This window comes from Herpailurus yagouaroundi, unplaced genomic scaffold (assembly GCF_014898765.1).
Source record: "Herpailurus yagouaroundi ecotype Mexico unplaced genomic scaffold, PumYag 182, whole genome shotgun sequence".
Taxonomy (NCBI): domain Eukaryota; kingdom Metazoa; phylum Chordata; class Mammalia; order Carnivora; family Felidae; genus Herpailurus; species Herpailurus yagouaroundi.
Window position 1 is genome coordinate 3087757 of NW_024412413.1, and position 20840 is coordinate 3108596.

At 56.9% G+C, this 20840-nt stretch overlaps 1 protein-coding gene and 1 long non-coding RNA gene across 8 annotated transcripts in view; one reads left to right on the forward strand and one right to left on the reverse strand.

Annotated features, from left to right (window-relative positions):
• The window catches only part of TBC1D22A (TBC1 domain family member 22A), a 282503-nt gene that overhangs the window by 197439 nt on the left and 64224 nt on the right, over positions 1-20840 (reverse strand). For all 6 annotated transcript variants that reach the window (XM_040490525.1, XM_040490522.1, XM_040490520.1 and 3 more), the window contains one exon: positions 5128-5242. In XM_040490525.1, coding sequence (XP_040346459.1) covers positions 5128-5242 — 115 coding nt within the window. The remainder of the gene's footprint in view (positions 1-5127; positions 5243-20840) is intronic.
• Positions 396-7278, forward strand: LOC121040153 (uncharacterized). Of its 2 annotated transcripts, none has more exons than XR_005795147.1 (3): positions 396-1651; positions 6233-6411; positions 6688-7278. It is a non-coding gene; the product is annotated as an uncharacterized LOC121040153 (long non-coding RNA). The 2 variants fall into 2 exon arrangements; XR_005795146.1 differs by having other exon boundaries at positions 6233-6407.

The window sequence follows — 20840 nt, forward strand, 5'->3', positions numbered from 1 at the left end:
ACGCTCACCGGCCAGCCCTTCGGTCAGTCCCCAGTCTGCACCTCTGTGGCACCGGAATCCATGGACCACTGCCTCCCTGAAACTGTCCCCTCCCTTGATTTGGGGGACACGTCGCCCCAGGCCTTCTTCCTGCCTCTAAAACCACTTCTTCCCTGATTCCACCACCGCCCCTTGTCCCTCTTGGCACACACATCCCCGCCTGCCCCGCTGCCCCTCCCATCCCCTGCCCTCCAGAGGAGGACGGCGAGAGTCTCGCTCAGCAGCACCCCTGCAGCCAGCAGAGCCGTTTCAGGAAGGCCCTGGGAACGGACAGGCTCCACTGGCAGGGCCCTTTGGCCTCTAGCCTGTGTCCTTCACCAGTTCCCCCTTTCTGTCCCCGGAACGTGGACCCAAGGAGGAAAGCCACGGGCCGAGACAGCGAAGGGACACGACAACTACAGCCGCAGCAGCACACTTCCTGGACACGCAGCACTCGCACCCGGGGCTCTGAGCTCTTCACATGGGAACTCCCTCGGGCCACACGGCAACCACGGCCATCGGTGCCATTCCGTCCCCAGTTCCCACGTCTACACAAAGGCCCCGTGCGGCGGGTGAGGGGCAGAACCCAGCTCTGAACCCAGGCAGCCAGGCTCCCTCGTGGGAAAGAGCCGCAAACCTCCCCGCGGGACAGGAGGACGGCCGCCATGTTCAGGTCCCACGTGGGACTCTGCCCCCTGGAGAAGCACCTCCAGACCCGCGATGCTCAGCAGCCACGCCAGGGCAACAACTCCCAGTACCACCACCAACGCAACCCTCTTTCCCACGCTCCAGACAGACGTGTCCTAGCCCACAGGTGTCGTCTTGCCTCTCAACCACCTGCTTCTAGGCTACAGCCTGCCCGGGACAATGACAGCACACCTCCCTTGATGCCCGGGACCCCGGGAACAGGCCAGACTTCTCCTCCCCCGCTCCAGTCACCCCCACGCCCTCTGCGTCACCCTCCTCACCGCCTCATGGGGCCGGCCCTGCCTTGGCCTGTCTCTGGGCCCGCTCCCGTCAGCCTGTGATGCCTCCCTGTGCGCCCTGTCCCGTCTTCTCTCAGCCTCACCCTACACCTGCCTTCCTCGGGGACCTGAACTAAGGCCAAAGATGTAGTGACCTTCCAAAAGGTACAACAAGAACGTGTCCCATGCTGTTTCAGGAGGGAGGCGAAACCCCTAGCAGGGGTGCGGGCTGGACAGCCCCGTGCACTCCGCCAGGCCTCTGGGTCACGGAGGCAGTCTGCAAGACCCGGCTCCCAGCCGTGGCTCAGACCTACAACGGCTCACGCACGTGCAGCAAACCCAGCACTCAAGCGCCTACGGCTTCTTACCCCTGAGGCTTCAACGCCTTAAATTCATAAATTCCCAAACCTTCCTGGCACAGAGCCCTCTTCATGACTGTTCTGAGCACATTATACACTCCGGTTGCAACACCCCACTCACGGGGAGCCCCTAGGCTTTGGTGCCGCCTAAGCGGCTATATTTACCACGCTCCACGTCTGGAGGAGCTCTGCACCCTGCTACCCCTACCTCTGAGATCATGAGAAGCCTCCTGACCTCCTCCCCCAACCTTCCTTCCCGAGGCTGATGGCACCTCCAGAGCCCGCCCAAGACGATGGGCCCATTCGAAGGTAGTCAAGGATCTGTTCCACGTTTACTTGGAGAGGTTGTGGCCAGCGGGCACCGTGTGTGTGCACGGGCACGCGTGTCTGTGTGTGCCTGTGTGAGCGTGCACATGTACGTGTGCTGAACCTGCATTTGGGGATGTGTATCGTCTGAAAGTGGGACCAAACTGCCTTTCCCCAGGGGCGTGAGGTGCTCCGCAAGGAGACCTCAGCTGGTGGCATGTGTCTCTGATCCATCCCAGGGTGGCACTGACGGCCCCGTGAGACCAGTCAGGGCCACTGGACCACCTCCACGCCGTCCCATATGCAGGCTGCGCCTGCTTCCCCACTTGCTTCTGGTTTTCCCGTGTTCCCTGAGCATTTCTTTCCTCTCTGCAAGTTGTTCCTGTCCCTCATCATCCTGGCCGGCCTCTTGATGAAGACGAACCAACCCTCTGCCAAGAACATCCAGGAAGCACTCGATCTACTTGATGAGCCCAGGTCCAAATCAGAGCCCGTCTGTCAGCCCCAGATGTGTGAGCTGCCGTTCACTTCCCATCCCTCTCTTTCAGGACCTGCAAAGTCAGGATGCTTGCTGCTCCCCATGCCTGCTCCCCGCCTGGGACGTCGCGGTCACTGGAGCTCTGTGTCAGATTCCCCTCCTCCCTCGTGAACCAGCAGGTGCACAGCAGGCCCGGAGCTGGGGACCCACAACAAACACTCCAGGGTAAAAGTCCAGCTCCTATCAGGCCTGGCAGTGCTGCCCGGCACAGCCTGAGGCCCCTGGATGGATCTCACGCCAGAGGGCTTCTCATCCCCTCGGTTAACAGGGACCGTTTCCCAGAGTTCCACTCAGAAGAGAGGAAATCCAGAGCAACACAGGCCCACCCCGAGAAATGAGTAAAGTGCAGCTTTGGGGAGGCGGTCACATGCGGGCTACTCCCCATGCCACCGGCACTTCAAGAGTCTGACAGTCGTGTTAGAACAGGATGCTGACCCCAAAGTCCTGCTGGGACGCTCAGGAATCCAAGCCACAGGATCCTGTCACCAAGTTCCACCCTCTGAAGGAAAAATCTTAGCTTCAAGACATTCAGCAAGCCCAGCATCTAAGGTTTACCTGCTTAAAACCCCCCACAAGACAGCACACAACCCGCTGGCTGACGGTGTACGCCCCCCAACCCGCCTGCGAGCACCCCAGAGCACCTCCCCATGGCCAGAGTGGACGAGGCCAGACAGGACCTGAGCACGGCACCCTTTAGCTGCATGCCACCGGGGGCTCGCCTGTGCTCCTGTACACTGGGACTCACCCAGACTTTCCAGTGTCCCCCCAGTGGCTCTGTCTGTCCTCAGTCACCACCATCCCCAGATCACAGCACTTCCTCCAGCCGCTCTACCGCACCCCCGCCACTCTCTCCACAGGACACCCCTGCCCATCCCACAAGGCACACTGGGAATGTCACCATCTGGGAGGGCTCCTCCGACCCCTAGCCTGCACCCCCTGACACCTCGGGACAACACAAAGATCTGATCATTTTCATTCAATGTCTTCGCGACGCATTTCAAACCTGTCTTCCAGCTGGAACCACGGGCTCCAAGGGGGCAGGGAACCGCATCCCTACCACCCTGCAGAGGGCCAGAAGGTGCCCGTGTGACACTGGTGACGTGGACGGACATGGTCTCCACACCCCGGTGCTCTGCACAAGATGAGCACTGCGGCACATGCTCCAGGAAGGTCTCTGTGAATGACCGCACTTCTGCCCAGGAGGCTGCTGGGCAGAGCTCCAGGCCACTCACACAGACATGAGGCTGTACACGGTAACAAGACGTGTGCTTGGACCAGCACGATGAACACTCTCAAGCCTGGGCAGCAAGACCTAAAAGGACTCAAGTCCACCAATCGTATCTGAAAGCCAGGACCAAAAAGTCCAGTATGTGCACTTAACGACATGGTCAACTGCCAGAAATGAATGGTGTGTTTCACACAAGTGTTCCAAAACCACCCTGTACATCCACTCAGCACGTGTGTGTGCGTGTGTGTGTGTGTGTGTATGCTGGTGGGGGGAGGGCAGGTACAGGAAGGCAGGCACAGTCTCTCTGAGCTTAACTGAGGACACAAATTCCATTTTCCCCAGTTCCTCTCTCTTCCAGACGATTATCCCATGTCCCTTCACCCTATCTCGCTGATAATTCAGGCAAATGCGGACAGGATCGCTCGGGTCTTACGACACAAGTTGGTGGTAAAGTAGTTAAGACAAACTTACTTACCACATTAATTAAACGGTCTATTTAGCACAGAATATCAATTCTCTAATCACATCTCAGCTGAACTTCTTCTTTCAATTAACAACTCCGAAGTCTACCGACAGGTCCTACTGCTCTAGGATCATTAGGAACATTTTCATTATCTGTCAAATGAGGGACTAAGAGGCAGGAAGGCGAGTGCTCTCTGCTCTCCGCAGCCGGCCGCTCCCCTACTTAAGAGATGATTAGGGAGGGAGCAGAGGCTGTTCTCATTAGTCGCTTAGCAATGGAAAGTCCTCCTATGCAATCAGCAACTCAAACAAAGTGTGAGAGGTTGCAATAAAATGCACTGAATGGGCACGTTCTCGTCCTGAGAGGATAATCCTTCCCGGCCAGACCTCATCTCTCAGAGCACAGCAACGACCAGCATCTGAAGCACACTGGAGACTGAAGTGGCTAAACACACAATCTCATAAAGACAGACACACGTCAAGTCACGAGGGTTCGTGCAGAGACAAATTAAAATCGGTTTTAAGTAAAAATGCTATAACCAAACAGGAAATCCCTCCTTCGGTGTTTGTCTATTCCTTACCCACAGAGAAACTAAAACATAGATCCCGCACTTAGGTTCTAATAACGATTTTGTTTTTAACGTAACATATGTTCAAAGCAGGTTACGTTACGGTTGGCCGCTGTAACATAAATGGGAGAAAAATACGCACACCTCGAAGAGAAACCCCATCACCCAACCTAAGTCTCCATTAAACCGGCTGATCTGCATGTCGTTAAACTTCCCATAAAATGAGCCGTCACTGGTGGATCAAAGGTAGGAAGGAGACAGTGTGCCACAGAATATGACGGAAGAGGGTCCATCCAGGTTTTAGCTTGTAAGCCGGACATTCGACTACCATCCTATCCCCTTGACCCGATCCACTCAAATCCACACCCTGAAAGGCGGTGCTCTGGCCATCAGAACAAAACGACGCTGCTCAAAGAGATCACGCTTCTCCTCACGTATTATTAAAAAAGATGATGGCAATAATAAAAGCTGCATCTTAACGTCTCCAGTAGTTAAGCAAGTGGATTTAGAGACTTTTTTCAAAGCTGGCAGAAATGAGAGAACTATCAGTCTCCATTATTAGTTGTCATTATAACGTTAACAGCAATTCTCAATATGGGTGTAATTACACACAGTGACACGGTAAGGCCACCAAAGTTCGTGGTCAATGCCTGTGAGAGAAAGCATCATGATGTGGTCTTACCTATGTGTTCGCACATGAAGACGACAAAGAAAGGGGTGACGAGGTCATTGATCCCCTGGACATATCCACTGGCAGGGTGACGGATTGCCCAAATAAACAATATCCTTTCAAAAATCTGCAAGAAAATTGAACAGGTGGTAAAGCCAAAAGTAAACACGTCAGACACTTTAAAATGTATGCACATTCACTCAAAAGCTACACGGCCAATATTTCCCTGATATTAAAAATACAAATGTTAAAAAATACTAATTCTTCTTGACTTTTTCATAAAATTCCAATTTATCTGAATATCTTACCGACTCACGAGCAACTGCCGTCTGTCGGCGACCCCCAGGCGCTGCCCTCCCGCACGAGCTGACTCTCACAGGGGACAGCTGGCCCTCCACGCCCGTGGGCACAGGGGACACGTGGCTGTCCGGGACTGTCTCAGGGAGCACTCCCTTGGCGGTGTAGGGATGGGGGGGGCAGGGGGGGATGAGAAGCAGGTGCACATTGGATGGATGGGTGACGGAGAGAAGGAAGGGAGTGTGGCAGGGAGGTGGGAGGGGAGAGGGAGTTGTGTGGGTGAATGCTCTGAATTTCCCTCGTAAGGCAAACACATCGTTTTAAATCAGGTAGACCTAACGTATAACGTTATCCTAGTTCCAGGTCTATGATATTTGAACAGTGACCCCATATTTGTAAATGTTACAAAACACTCACCACATCAAGTCTGGTTAACAACCTGTTACCGTACATAGTTAGAAGTTTTCTTTTCTTGTAATAAGACTCCTAAGATCTCTTAGCATCTCTGACGTATGCAGCGCACTGGAACTGTAGACCCCATACTGCACATCACGTCCCGTGACTTCTTTTATTTTGACCCCCCCTCACCCATCTCACCCGCCCCCACCCCCACCTCTGACAACCACGGATCCGTTCTCTGTATCCACGTGCTTGGTTTCGGGGATTTTTGTTTTAATGGATGTTTTTTTAACCCCTGGAAAGCGATCACCATCAGCGATGCCCTACTCCAGCAGCTCCCCCTCACACACACTCCCACGAGCCGTTCGAGGACCCAGGCCAAGGACACAGGAGGAGCTGAGCCCCCTCTCTCTCCTTACAGGAGAGAACTGCTGAACAGGCCTCATGCTACGAAGGCGTGGGGCGCAGGCATGACAAGCATGAGCCGCATCGTTTCCAAACAAGTCGAGCCTGCAGAACAAGAACGAGCCTTGCGCCCAAGGAGGCAAACCCCTGTCCCGCCTGGACATCACTGAGCTGGTGGTCTACGTTCCCAGGTGGGTAAGTTACCAAGCCAGTTCTGCAGCGGGGGGCCCGGGACCGGGACGGGGAAGTCTCCTCACGCAGGGCCCACGACCAGCATGCAGCACAGCTGGCCCCGGAATCCTGGCCCCCACGGGGCCCACCCTGGGACGCCCCCCACGGGGCCCACTCCACGTAAGTGGAGGGGCACCTTGGCACAGAGCCTGTCCCACCGGGCAGCAGATAAATGTCTGCCGAATGAGTAACACCTTCATGCACACGCATTCACACACGGTTTTCATCTTACACCAACAGCCTTCCAGGGAGACCTGGAAAGAATATTCAAACAAGAGCAAAAGACAAAAGTCGCTTGGCCCACGGCACCATCTGGCATTTCTCCTGCGCGGACACCAGAGGGCTGACGCGTGCTCCCGCGACAGCACATCACCCGCTGAGGCTGGAAGCAACGCTGGACGAGTCCACACGGTGGCACAGAGGATGGACACGGAGCAGGGTCCGCGCGGGAACCTGGACCCCTCTCGCAGACCCTAGCACCTCTCAGCAGTCACAGCCCCGCCCGGGCACCAGGGAAGCCTGAGACGGCGTCACAACTGTGCGTGGCCTTTCCTCACCGTGGACAGGGTGGGGACAGGCTACGGAAGCCAAGGCACAGAGACCACACCAGCGTGAGGAGACTCGGCTCCCCCAGAATCACTGGGCGGGAAGCCTGCTTCAGGGCCCAGAGCCAGCAGCTCAGGCCACACGGGGACAAGCGAGAACAGCCAAGCGGGAACAGCCAAGCGGGACACACTTATGACAGTTTAGCACACAGAGCGTGTGGCCAGCTGGGCTGCCGTGAAGGCCAGCTAGGCCTCTCCTCGCTAAGAAAACCCAGAAGTATGCGTACAGCTCACTGGCAGATTTCTACCCCGTGCTGGAAAGTTCTAGCAAAGATGACCAGCAGGGTGGGAAACTCGCTTGCATGTGTGCTCAGTCACAACACGGCCAAGGACCGCAAGGCCTGGTGGGGAAGGTGCATTCCCACCACCAGCTCACTGGTCAGCCTCAACCTGAGAGCCACAGGTGAGGCAAGGGGGCCGAGAGAGGTGACTGTACTTGCTCTGGCCCTCACCCCTGCAGAGGGTGTTGCGCAGATAGCCCCAGGGGCACCCAAGGATGGGGCTCAGGCCACCTTTCAGTCATTGCCAACATGGCCCTTGTCCCCTAGGCAGGGCACCCAGAGACAGGTCAGCCTGCCCTAGAAGAAGTTTCCAGAGGAGCCGGGGAACCCACAACGGGCACCCACACGGTGCAAGGGGCCGTGTCTGCAGTGCCCGCCAGGTCAGAGGCCTCAGGCCAGGAGCAAAAGCCTCTGTGGCTGTCACACGACGGCCAGGCCTGAGGCGGGCTGGGAGCAAATGACCCGCGTCAGCCCCACAAACTCGTGGATGGAAGGACTCCACAAGGGTACGGTCTGCACAGACGGACAGAGCAGAAACACACGAGTGCATTCTGGGGGCCACTGAGGGCGAAGGAGGGCAGGAAGGAGCCACTGGTGACGGCCCCGAATGCCACGGTGCGTATGTGGGCTTCAGAAAGCAACCTCACAGCGATAGCAGCTAACGTTTATTAAATGCTCATCATCCTAACCACCTTCAGTTAGCTCCTCTAATCCCCCTCTAGTCCTTTTTTCTAATGTTTTTTTAATGCTTATTTAGTTGTTTTTTTTTTATTTTTTTTTCAACGTTTATTTATTTTTGGGACAGAGAGAGACAGAGCATGAACGGGGGAGGGGCAGAAAGAGGGAGACACAGAATCGGAAACAGGCTCCAGGCTCTGAGCCATCAGCCCAGAGCCCGACGCGGGGCTCGAACTCACGGACCACGAGATCGTGACCTGGCTGAAGTCGGACGCTTAACCGACTGCGCCACCCAGGCGCCCCAATGCTTATTTAGTTTTGAGAGAGACAGAGACGGAGTGTGAGTGGGGGAGGGGCAGAGAGAGAGGGAGACACAGAATCCGAAGCGGGCTCCAGGCTCTGAGCTGTAAGGATAGAGCCCAACGTGGGGCTCAAACTCACGGACCATGAGATCGTGACCTGAGCCGAAGTCGGATGCTCAACCGACTGAGCCCCTGGGTGCCCCAAGTGCCCCCCTAATCTTGGAGGTGGGTATGCTTACTCCCCCACTTTCTGAGGATGCGGCAGACAGACCCAAGATGGCCCTGTGTCCCCCACCTCCTGGTGTGACCTCACCCCCTTGAGTGTGGGCAGCCCCGCGACCTGCTTTGCACAATTCTGTCACCTGAGAGCACAACCCCTCCCACCAGGAGACGCTCTCCCTGCTACCACACTGAGAGCCGCACATGGAAAGGGCCGTTCTTGGCTGAGGGTGGCAGAGAACCGGCAGGGAACCGAGGCCCCGGCTCTACAAGCAACCGAATCCTGCCAGCAGCCACGTGAGTCTGGAAGCTGATCCTTTCCCAGTCGAGCCGCAGATGCGTCTGCAGCCCAGATATCACCTGACTGGCCCCCGGAGAGACCCCGAGCTAAGACACGCCCAGACTCCTGACCCACAGGAACCGTAAGACAACAGACATGAACAAGTGTGTGTTGTTTTAAGCACTGGGTTTGTGGCGATGCTGTGACGCAGGGGCAGACAACTAACACACACGAGAGAGCTGAGGCACTATGGGCTGAGCACTTTACCCAGAGCAGCAGAGCCAGGGGTCACGCCGGAAGTGCGACTAAACGGCGGCCTTGCAAGGCTTATGAAATGCCACCACCGGTACACTTTTTTTCACATGTACATCTAACAGGAGAAAAAAATAAAAAAATGTTACTTGTTTAGCAAGAAAAGAGCGAGCAAGGTGTAGGAGCCCCTGGGGAGCAAACTGCATCTAATTGCTTCCCACCTGCACAAGGCCCAACCTGGTCATTAAGGGGGCCTGGTGTGCACGCGTGTGTGTGCACAGATATGGGGTACGTGCCTGCGTGATGGCACATGTGCGTGCAGGCGCTGGTGTGTGGTGCGTGTGCATATGTACACGTGTGCGTGGGCATGTGGTACGTGTGTGCACGCAGGTGTGTGGTGCATGGGCATGCATGTGCGGGTGCAGTGTGTGTGTGCGCGTGTGTGGCCTGGAGGAGAAGCCAGAGCTCAGCACACAGGAATCTCCTTTCCTGCTCTGCAGCCTCACCTGGGAGGTGGTGACGTCAGCACAGGAGCCCTCCCACCCTTTAAGCCCGCCCACACTTTCAGAGAGCTCCTCTCTCTCCCCTCTCTCTCACACACACGCACACACCCCTAAACCTGCTCACAAGCACGAATGCACGCCTTCCCCCGGCAGCCCAGGCACTGAAGACGAGTGGGTGCGGAGGCCCCACGAGCCCCGCCCAGCAGGGCGCGTGCAGGGACCCGAGGCGTCCCAGGGCACCCAGCACCCGTGCAGGCAGCTGTCGTGGCCTCCTTGTGACTCCCAGCCCGGCGGCCACGGGAGGGCTGAGAAAGCCGCAGGCCCGGGCTCCTGACTCAGCCCCAAAGCTTCCCTCGCGCACAGTCTCGAGCAAGCCATCCCGAGACGGACCGGGCTCCACTGGACACTGCGTGGGGGAACCGAGGAAAGCACCCCGGGGCAAACGCGCCCGGCGAACACGGCCGAACGAGGGAGGCGGCAGCGGGAGCCGACAGTGCGGCCGCTCAGTCACAAACACACAGCTCGAGGGCTCCCAAAGCGCCATCTGTGAAGGGGCCGACCCCCGCCCCTCCCGGCCCTCCAATCTGCACCGCCGTGCGCGCTCCGGGGACGCGGGCCGGCCCACACGCTCACACCCTTGAGGACAGTGCTCCGTATTTGTATCACTTTGGGGGGGAAATTTTAGGAAATCAGCTCTCCCATCAAGGAAAGCGATCAGTTAGCTCGGACTCTTTAGATTTAACTCCCCTTGATCTCTCTTGATAACCTGCAAATTATACTTTTAAGGCTTTGATCCCGGTAACGTGTAAGTAAAGGGACAAGTGGCTCAATCGTGAACAAAAATGGCTTTCACCACGTCAGGCAGGCTAACATCCCGAAAGAGCACCGCCCGGGGAGGTTTGGGACACCGGACGCAAATCCGGCTCGCCACTGAGCACACGCAGGTCGTCACTGCCCCCAGAGGTCTGGCTGAGAGGCCGCGGACAGCAGGGGCCGCCTGGTGGCTTCACCCCCAGAGTAGCCTCCGAAGAGCGTCCGGCCCCAGTCCGTTCTCTCGGCTTCACGGCCGCCAGCTTAGGGGCCGTCATCTCACGTCGGGTCCCCTGTGACACTCTCCCAGCTGGTCTCCCTGCTGACACCCCGTACTCAACACCCCCCAGGGCGGCAGAGGGAGCTGCTGACACATCGGGCCACGCCGTCCGTCCATCTGTCAGTCACGCTGTCTGCCCAAGACGGGGAGGGTGAATGCAGACTGTTGGCCGTGACCCCAAGGAGCCTGACCTGCCCCTCCCTTCCCCCACCTCATCGCCTCCACTGGGTCCTCGCTTGCCAAAGCCGCCACTTCTGTCCCCCTCGCGGCCTCTGCTCTCGAACTTGTCGCAACGCCCTGCTCGCAGCCAGACCTCCCAGGGCACCCCCGATCTCCAGCATTTAGGTGTGAGTTCAAACGCCGCCTCCTAAGAGACAGCTTCCTTTACCAGCCCAGCCAGAACAGCACCCCTCTTCCCAGCCTGCGGCCCCCACCCACTTCTGCGGGAGCCCCCCCAAGGAAGGTCCTCCCGCATCCCGTTCACGGCTGTGCCCTCAGTCCTGCCCCATGACAGGCACGGAGGAAAACCCTAGAACCCTCGCTGGCCTAACAGAGGCGTGAATGATCCGGGTCCCCCCACCCTTCAATCTGACCCTCCACGTGCCCTTGCTCTCCAAAGCCTGTGCCGCTGATGAGCGCCGACCTTCCCGTTCCGGTAACGGCTCGGGCCAGCCCGGGATTTCGGCCAGCTCCTTCCCTTCCGTTTCTCCATCAAGTGATGCTCCAGACCCAGCTCCCCAGAGGCCAGCCAGTCGGGACCTCGGGACCCCCGCTTGTCGGAGAGGCGAAACGGACTCAGGGGCGGAGAAGCAGCCCCCGCGAGGGGAAGCGGTGCGGGCAGCGTGTGGTGCCGGCGGGCTTGGAAGAGGAGACGACAGGCAAACAGGGAAGTGAAGGCCGATGACGACTTCTTCAGGAGGGAGGAGGGGCAGAGCGCCAAGCTGGGCGCGCCCAGAGGCAGGGGACAGCAGGGGCTCCGAAGCCAGCGAGCCGAGTCACAGAGACCTCTCCGCGCACGATCGCTTGGTCCCGTGCGCGGACTTCATGTTCCTCATGGGGAGATGGTCCCGTCTCCGAGCCAGTAGTCAAGGTGCGGGCTTGTGGAGGCTGCGCCAGGCAAAGCGCCCACGCCCGCCCCCTCGGCGCCAGGTCCGCCTTCGGGAAGCGCCCAACACCCTCCTGCTCGGGGAACGTGCCGCCCCCAGGCCCACCTGGCCTGACTGCAGACAGCGGCACGAGAGGCCACCGCGGTGCTGGGCGCACGCCGATGTCCACGCCGACGTCCACGCCGACGTCCACGCCGACCGAGCCACGTCCCCTGGTCACGAGGAGGCTCACGCGACCCACATCCCGGCGTCTGTTCTGAGCGAGCACTCTCAGTCCTTGCTGTCCCTACAGAGTGGCACCCAGAGCCATTTCCCTGGAACAGCCGCTAATTCAGGAAATAAAGAAATATTTTTAAAGACACGGATTTATGTCTCCTCGGCAAGAAAGGGGGAAGAGAAGGTAAACAGCTGGCCTACACGTCCCTCAGCGTCTGTTCGTCCCGTCAGACTGTCCTGCCGCACAGGGACACGCCGGGAAGCCACGCAGGTCGAGGCCCGGCACCAGCCCTCGCCAGCAGCTCCGGTCCCACGCGCCCTGTCCCGCCGGCAGTGGGGCCAGACGGCAGCCATCGCTCTACGGTGGCAGGCAGAAGCATCTCTTTTACAAGGTGACACACAGATCAGCCTCGTCTAGACCCCCGAGGAAAAGCTTCCGTTAATTGCAGTAACGCAGAAGAGACCTCCGCGTAGAGAGAACGCCTGGTGCCACCAACCAGAGCAGCATTAAGTCCCGGCCGCCTGCAAGCTGGGGACGGCGTCACGTGGAGGGGCGCCGGGCAGCCGGGCGGAGGGGGCCTGCAGGAAGTGTGGGGCAGCAAGAATCCCAGCAACCCCCCCCCCAAGGGCCCCCAGGCACACCCGTGGCCCCAGCCGCGGAACCGCAGAGGTTCCCCCGGCTCCAGCCGCGGGCAGGCCCCCCCTTCCGGCTCCCATCCCCGCTCCCGTCCAGGGGGGCTGGCTGCAGAAACCGGAATGGGACAGGGGCCCAGTGGCCCCAGGAGACAGGGCTGCCGCAGGACCCCAGGCACAGACCTAAACCTACAGGCAGCGAAACTAACTCGCCCACCAGAGGCCATGCAGGCAGGAAGGCCGCGACCACAGGCCGGGCTGCCGAGGCCTCCTCAGACACGACATGTGCAGCTATCGGGCTGAGGGCTGCTTTCTCTCTTTTCTTCTTCTTACTAGGATTTCTCGGGTATTTTTTTTTCTTTTTTTTTTTTTTGCCTTAAAACACTTCATGAGTTTCCTTTGCTCTAAGTTATTTATTTAGAGAGAAAAAAAGGGAGAGCGCACGCACACGTGCGCATGAGCCAGGAAGGGGAAGAGAGAGAGAGACAGAGAGAGAGACAGAGAGAGAGACAGAGAGAGAGAGAATCCCAAGCAGGCACCGTGCTCTCAGCGCCGAGCCCAACATGGGGCTCGAACCCATAAACCGTGAGGTCACGACCTGAGCCAAAACCAAGAGCTCAACCGACTGAGCCCCCGGGCACCCCTGCTTTGCTTTCGCTTGAAATCACAAAAACTAGCACAGGTTTGAGTCCAAGTCGTTCAGAATCATTCAGAACTCCCTCCCCAACTCACCTGACATCGTCCCGTGGGGCCCCAGCGCCCCCACTGCCTCCCCCCCACCGACAGCTCACCTCGACCTCAGCCCAGCTCGTAACAAGATCTGTGATGGCTCGAGCTACAGTGCTCCCCGCCTGAGCATCCATCGCCGCCTCACAGACCAGGAAAGCGCACGTGACCATGAGCACGTCAGGACCGGACCTCTGAGGGTCACCCCGAAAATATTTTGCCATTTGATGGCCATCATAATGAGCTGCCCACAGATCAGACGTTGCTCAGAGCGAGTCACGAGGAAAAAGGACCCCGTCCCCCATGCCGCGGGCCGCGGGCTCCTAACCCGCATCAAACACCTGCGGTTCTTGTTCAAAGCCTGCGTGGAGCCCTTTCCAAGCTTTTGCCCTCAGGCTGGTGAAAGGTATCACAAGGGACTGCCTTCCTATCACCTTTCCCAAGCAGGTGCTTTCAAAGTTCACAACATGACCCTTCAAAGGCGTACAGATTAAGCACCAGTTCCCTTGAATTTACAGCCCCCGACGGGCCTGGAGACGAGCTGGGGGCAGGCACTCGCTCCTGCCGGCTTCTCCAGCCCCAGCGCCCCGCGGTTCCCTCACACGGTCTCAGCTAAAAGCAGAATCCGAGAGAAATCTTGTGAGGGACGTTCGTGTCTCATCCTCTACCGAGGCGCCCCCACAACAGCAACGGAACAACCGCAAGGAAAAGTGACTCCCGCGTGCCCCCCGCCACCCCACCCTAAGAGGGAAGGTGCCGGGAGAATAGGTCGTTCCAGGCCACCGCCAGACCCTTCACCGCCCCAGACCCCATAACAGAGCCCGATTCCCCAGAGCTCCCCCGGGGCCCAGGCTCGGAGGAGCCCCCAGAGGCCAGAGCTAGTGCGAAGTCCCCCAGGGCAAAAAGCAAGAAGAGACAGCAGTTCACCAAAATCAAGGATCAAAAGCCAGAGGGGCCAAGCCAGGAAGCGGGAAGAGAGACCCAGCCAGCTGGCCAGCGGCCTCAGGAGCGTGGCGCCAGCGCCCGGCCAGCCCGGCCCCCGGGGCCAGCACAGGGAGGCCGCGGGGCACTGCCACAGACAGGAGCTTCCCGCCACGTGCCCAGGCAGCTGGGCTTGGGGCTCTAGCTCATCCTCCGGCAGAGCCCCGTCTACACTGCGGGACCACAGGCACCCCAGCCCAGGCCTGCCTTGCCTGCCTGCACAAGGTGGGTGCACCAGGGAGGCAGGGCGGCCCAGGCTGGGATTGGGAACATTCTTCCCACAAGGTTTCTGAGGGGCCAGGTCAGGACACGGACACTCCCCAGAACTCGGAAATGGGGACCACCAGCAATTCAGGGTTACCCTCCAAATTCAAGCGTCCCCACAAAGCACCCTCCCTGGGGCTGTCTTCCCAGACTCCGTGCACGGCAAGAACGTTCGGCACCACACACACCGGTTTTCCTGGCGACTTGATGGCGTCTCTACTGTTTCAGGCACCCTGCCCTTCGACGGCACGATGCTGAGGACGCGGAGCACCCCCTGGCACTCCTTCAGGGGGTCACGGCCCCACAGCGTGGTCTGCCAGAGGGCCGGGTGACCTGTCAGCGGCTGTGGCAAGAAAGGTGGCACTGGCTGGCGCAGGACCAGCGGGGGCAGGGCAGGCAGGAGCACCCCGGGGAGGGGGAGAGAGGTGGTCACAGCACACGGGTGCGAGTAAATGTGGAGTGAATGTCGTGCCATCAGCTTCAGCGGCCACAGGACAATAAAGGCAGGATGCCCCATGTACAGAGATGTTGAGTGAAAACAGAACGAGTTGCATCGGCTCTAACAACGAACACGCCCTGTGGGGCGCCTGGGTGGCTCAGTCGGTGAACCGTCCGACTTCAGCTCAGGTCATGATCTCACGGTTCGTGGGTTCGAGCCCCGCATCGGGCTCTGTGCTGACAGCTCGGAGCCTGGAGCCCGTTTCAGATCCTGTGTCTCCCTCTCTCTCTCTCTGACCCTCCCCCATTCATGCTCTGTCTCAAAAATAAATAAATGTTAAATAAAAAATTTTAAAAAATTTAAAAAAACAATGAACACGTTTTGGGTCTTACAGGCTATTCAAGTTCTGCCCACGGTCCTGATGTTCTCGTCTTTGTTACAGAGCAGGAATTCATTAAATGTAGTTCCAACTTTAAACTCTTCTGGAAGTACCTTTTCTACGGATCAATTTATGCTGAACTGCAGTCATAAAACAAGTTGCCCTTACTTGTTATCACCAGGGCTGGAAAAATGAAAATGTGACCGGCACTCCCGGTCCGCTGGCCAAACTTCAGACACCTGAGCAACCAAGAAAGATTTTTTTCCTAAAAAGCTGAAAGACTTTCTTGCGCAGAAGGTTCCCGGGAGGGCAGCGCTGCCTGGTTCCACTCTGCAAACCTGCGGCGCCCTCCACGGCCCCCCAGGTGGGACCAGGGCAGCGCATGGGGCGCTCGGGGTGCCGAGCCACTCTGCATTCTACAAAATGAAATCCACATAAATGGAAAATGTCACCGTGCTCACGAGGACTCACAAAACTCTGATTTCAGAAATCTGAAAACACGGCACTATAGGCGTGAACTGTGTGACTTCACAGCACAGCAAGCACCATGGAGATAACTTCTGGGCAGAGGGCAACAGCAGATCCGCAGTTGTGCTGGGAGAGCTGCGGGGGCCACGTCCCCGGAAACCCCGGAGCAACGTGGCCCAGAAAGAAGAAATTATTACAACGCAAGTGTTTACAACACGATCCAAGGAACACCGCCCCTACGTGAGTTCTAACACCTGATGAATGACACCAAGTAAGAGCCTGTGACAAATCCAAAATGTGCATTGAAAGGCAACCACCTGGGGCACATGGGCGGCTCAGTCGGTTGAGCGTCCGACTTCCACTCAGGTCATAATGTCGCGGTTCGTGGGTTCGAGCCCCACTCCGGGCTCTGTGCTGACGGCTCGGAGCCTGGAACCTGCTTCGGATTCTGTGTCTCCCTCTTTCCCTGCCCCTCCCCTGCTTGCTTGCACTCTGTCTCTCTCTCAAAAATAAAACAAACATTAAAAAAAATTTTTTAATTAAAACTTTAAAAAATAAATAAAAGGCAACCACCTATCACGTAAAATATACACCAGGACTGCCCCTGATTATTCGCCGCGACGTGGTTAATAACGTAGGACTCTCTTAAAGCCACCAACGGTGGCACCTGTGGCGTTTGAATGACTTGACATTGACCTCCTTCAAATGTGACGATTTATGCCCCACGCTCTGTGCTCAAGGCAGGTGTTTGATAGGTGAGCCGACCCAGACGTCTCACTATGCTCAAAACTGAAGGACAGAAAAGAAGCAACACTGTCAAACACAACATCACAGTGTCATTGTCACCTGACCAAACATTCAACACAACAGACATGGCCACATGTCACAGCGGTGAGAATGACTGGGGGCCAGTCAGAAAGAAGCATTTTTCAAACGCAGGAGCCACCAGACTTCCCCTCTGGCAGCGTGGCCCGTGAGACGGCCACCTACCTGCTCCTGAAGTCACTGAACCCGTCCACCCCACACAACCCGCGTTTACCTCGGATCAGTCGCCTCAGTGCCAGGAAGGCCAGGAATAAAATCCACCACATTTAGAGGATAAAGGAGCAAAAATGTATTCTCCTATCAGATGACAGGGAAAGGAATTGATAAACCTCAGCACCATTTGTGACTTTAAAACCACGAGCAAGGCACCGTCCCTCACATGATAAAGAGCACCTGTAATGCCTAGAGAAAATATCCCAAGTCAGCACAATGCGACCAGGAGTGACAGCAGGATACCTGCTTCCCCCACTGTGTTTGGTTGTGGTAAGAAGTCTGAGCCAGCAAAAAAAAAGAAAAAACAATAAAAACAAACAGCAAAACAAAACAAATAAGAAAGAAAAATATATACCAAAACAGAAAAAAAAAAAAAATTCCATTATTCACAAAGTAATACGATTAACTTCTGTAAAGCCTCAACCACATCTACACATAAGATACTTGAATTGGGGAACAAGGTAAGACTTGCCAGGTAGAAAGTTCAGTGACAAAAGTCAACAGCCTTTCTAGAGAGTATCAATGCAAGACGAGAAAAAGAACACTGTCCAGAAACAAAAGATCAGGAGAGCTAAACACAGAAACAAAATGTGAGTTCTCCCCGACAGATCGGCAGATTCGGCGTGATTTCCAGAATTTACATGAAGCTGTTAACGAGCTGATTTCACATTTATACAAAGGCCCATAAACAACAGCCAGGCTCGGGCAGCCTGGCCTGCAAGACAGCAAGACAGCGAGACCAGGACACCTAGACAGGAGGAAGCCGGAACAAGGACAATGGACACACAGAGCAGCGGCCCAGAGGAGCCCAGAAGGAGCCCAATGTGTGCGGGATTCTGATGTAGCACAGAGCTGATCGGCGCGGGCGGCTTCTCCTGGAGGGATGTGTGCTCAGAAAGCAGCCGATCGCGGCGAACCACGCAGAGTGGATTCCAAACAGACTGTGGCACTAAATGTAAAAGGCAAAACTTTAAAAATCTGGGAAGAGAGCTAAGACTTCTCTGAAATCTCGAGGTTGAAAAAGAGGTCTTAGGACACAAACAAGCATACGCGTAAAGGAGAAGACGGGGGTATGGGCGGCGGTAAATTCAGAATTTCTCGTCACCACGAGTGAAGAACAAGCCACTAACTGAAGGGGGCGCCCGGGTGCATCCACACCCACGACGGACTCAGCACCCTGAACAGATCAGGAACTCCTTTCCGTCGGCAGAACCAACCAGACACCAGCACCCCAGGAACAGGGAACAGAAGCATTTCACCAGAGAAGAAACACAAATGGGCAAGAAACTGAAGAAACAATACTTCACTTCATCCGCACTCACGGAGGTTCAAGTGAAAAGCCCAACGGGACGCACCTCATACCCCTGGCCAGAGCAGGGGACCCGGCCTCACAATCCCATGTGGTGGTGAGGGTCAGCATGGGGCACTCCCCCAGCACGACCGCCTGGTGTGACCCAGTTCGATCCCAGCGCCCGCCCCCGGGGCCTCTCCACACGCGCGTGCGCACACACACACACAGGTGCACGCATTCATGCACGCACAGAGGCACGTGCACAGCGATGCCCTGAGAAAACACACAGCGATGAACTTGGCCCAAATGCTCAAGCAACACGAGACTGGAGGGCTCAGGGCACAGACTGAGCAGCGGAAAGCAACACAGCACTGAGAAGTGACCTCCAACCACAGGCACTGACAGGTAACGCTTAAAACCAAATGCTGTCTTGGGGTGCCTGGGTGACTCGGTCAGTTGAGGGTCCACCTTCGGCTCGGGTCATGATTTCACGATCCGTGAGTTCAGGTCCCGCGTCGGGCTCTGTGCTGCCAGCTCGGAGCCTGCAGCCTGCTTCAGATTCTGTGTCTCCCTCTCTCTCTGCCCCTTCCCTGCTTGCACTCTGTCTGTCTGTCTCTCTCTCAAATGCGGGGGAAAAAAAAAAAAAAACCCAAATGCTGTCATATAAAGGGCAACCACACATATACTTAGAATAATCCCATTAAAAAATAAAAACCATAAAGGGCAAAAACATGCATACGCATACAAACACATGATAAAATCATACAGAGAGGCAGGAAGACAGTCACTGGCTGGGAGACAGGAGACATGTGGGAGGGACACAGAGGGGACGTCACAGATGCTAGTTCTTGCTCTTTCTTCAGCTAATGGTGGGCACCTGTACGTTAATTTCTCATTATTTCCTTAAATGGGAACATAAACGTTACAGAAATCCCTCTGCTCTGGTAGATTTTACCAGAAAAACAAAGAGACAGGAGAAGAAAGATCTACGGACCCGATTCCCGAAACACGTACGAGGAGACTTCGGCGGACTGATTACAAAACACCCAAGTACTTCCTGGGCTCTCGCAAACCGCATTCCCACCGCTGGCGGGCAGAGGCCCAGTGAGGAGCCCAAACGAAGAGACGAGGGGTGAGAGGCCGTGGACACGTGGGACACCGACCACCACCCACGCGTCCAGGCCGTGAGGACCCTCCGGTGTCACCTCGCACGTGGAAGGACCTGCAGAACGCCCACACGTGACGAGCGTGCGCTCTACTCGCTCATCCGCTGCCCCGGCGCCAGGCTGCAGGGACCCGGGGACACAAGGGCCCCGGGTCCTGCCCTCATAGCCTGCACGGTCCTAGCAGACCAGCGGGGGCCTCAGCCGTGGCCAGAATCCCAGCAGACGGTTCACAGATGCACTGACTCTCACCAGCAGATGCCTGCCGGGCAGCAGGGGTGGAGACCATGGGTGCGAAGGCCGCCGCCCCTCCGAGGGTGGTCTAACGGGACAGGGACTCTGAAAGGGCAGTTGCCACAACCCTGCCCAGGGGCTGGAGCGGGAGACACAAGGGCGCTCCTGGGTCACCGGGGCAGGAGCAGGTGAGGCTGGCCTGCTCAGGTGGGCGGGGGGGTGGAGGGGGGCCGGCCAAGCACAGCGGGCTGCTGAGGAGCGGTCCTCCAGATGCAAGTGTCAGAAACCCACTTCGATGTGGCCCCAGAGCCAACTCCGGGGCCTCCAGAGGCGGTCTTCCTCCTGGCCACCACGGGCCCTGCTGTGGGCAGGCCCACGCGGCTCCAGACACAGTCTACGCCAAGCGCACGGTCGCAGTAAGAGTCCACTCTGAACGACCGCTGCTATTTGCCGCCTAGAAAATGCCCATCCTTCAGGGCCATGGAAAACTCGTCACGCTAATTCTAAGAATTGCACGTAAATAATGTGGTTTTAAAAGCCTGCATGTTTCATTATCCTCCGCGTCTGTTTAAATGTAACGAGACATCGCTTCTCCGTGGCTAACTGGAAAAAGCATCTTATTTCCCTAATTTGTGACATTGCTCTAAGAAGCACATAACCAGAGGGCAGATAATATAATAACCACGAAGGAAAAGTCACTTGGTAGACGATAAACTTATCAGTAGAAAAGGCCCAATAGGGATATTTGAATATCATTCCCCTAATAAACTCACTGCACCCTCCATGGTAGCCACGGGCCCACAGGTCAGAACTTGTGTGTCTTCATGTAATAGATTGAGTGAGCTCAACACCGGACAGGAGACCAAAAAAACAAGCAGCCAAAAACTTACGAATTTTTACTTTCAAACAATGACATCGGATAAAAACAGTAATTACCAATTTCGACAAAATCTTCTGACTCCCATGAGGTTCCAGGAGATGCTCTGGGCACCGACACCGAGAGGGCCCCAAGCCCTGCTCTCCGGGAGCCGACAAACAGGGTGAGCGAGTGGCGTCACGAACAAGCAGTCAGGCCGCACACACCAGGCGTGAATGGGGTAGGAGAGCGTTGCAGGCATATGGCGTGTCTGATGAGGCAACCTCCCAGGTAAGGTCTAAAGGCCCAGAGGGACCCAGACCCTCAGGGGTCACGGGCGAGGGAGAGATGGGGATCCGGTCAGCTGTTCGGAGCAGCTGGCTCTGCGG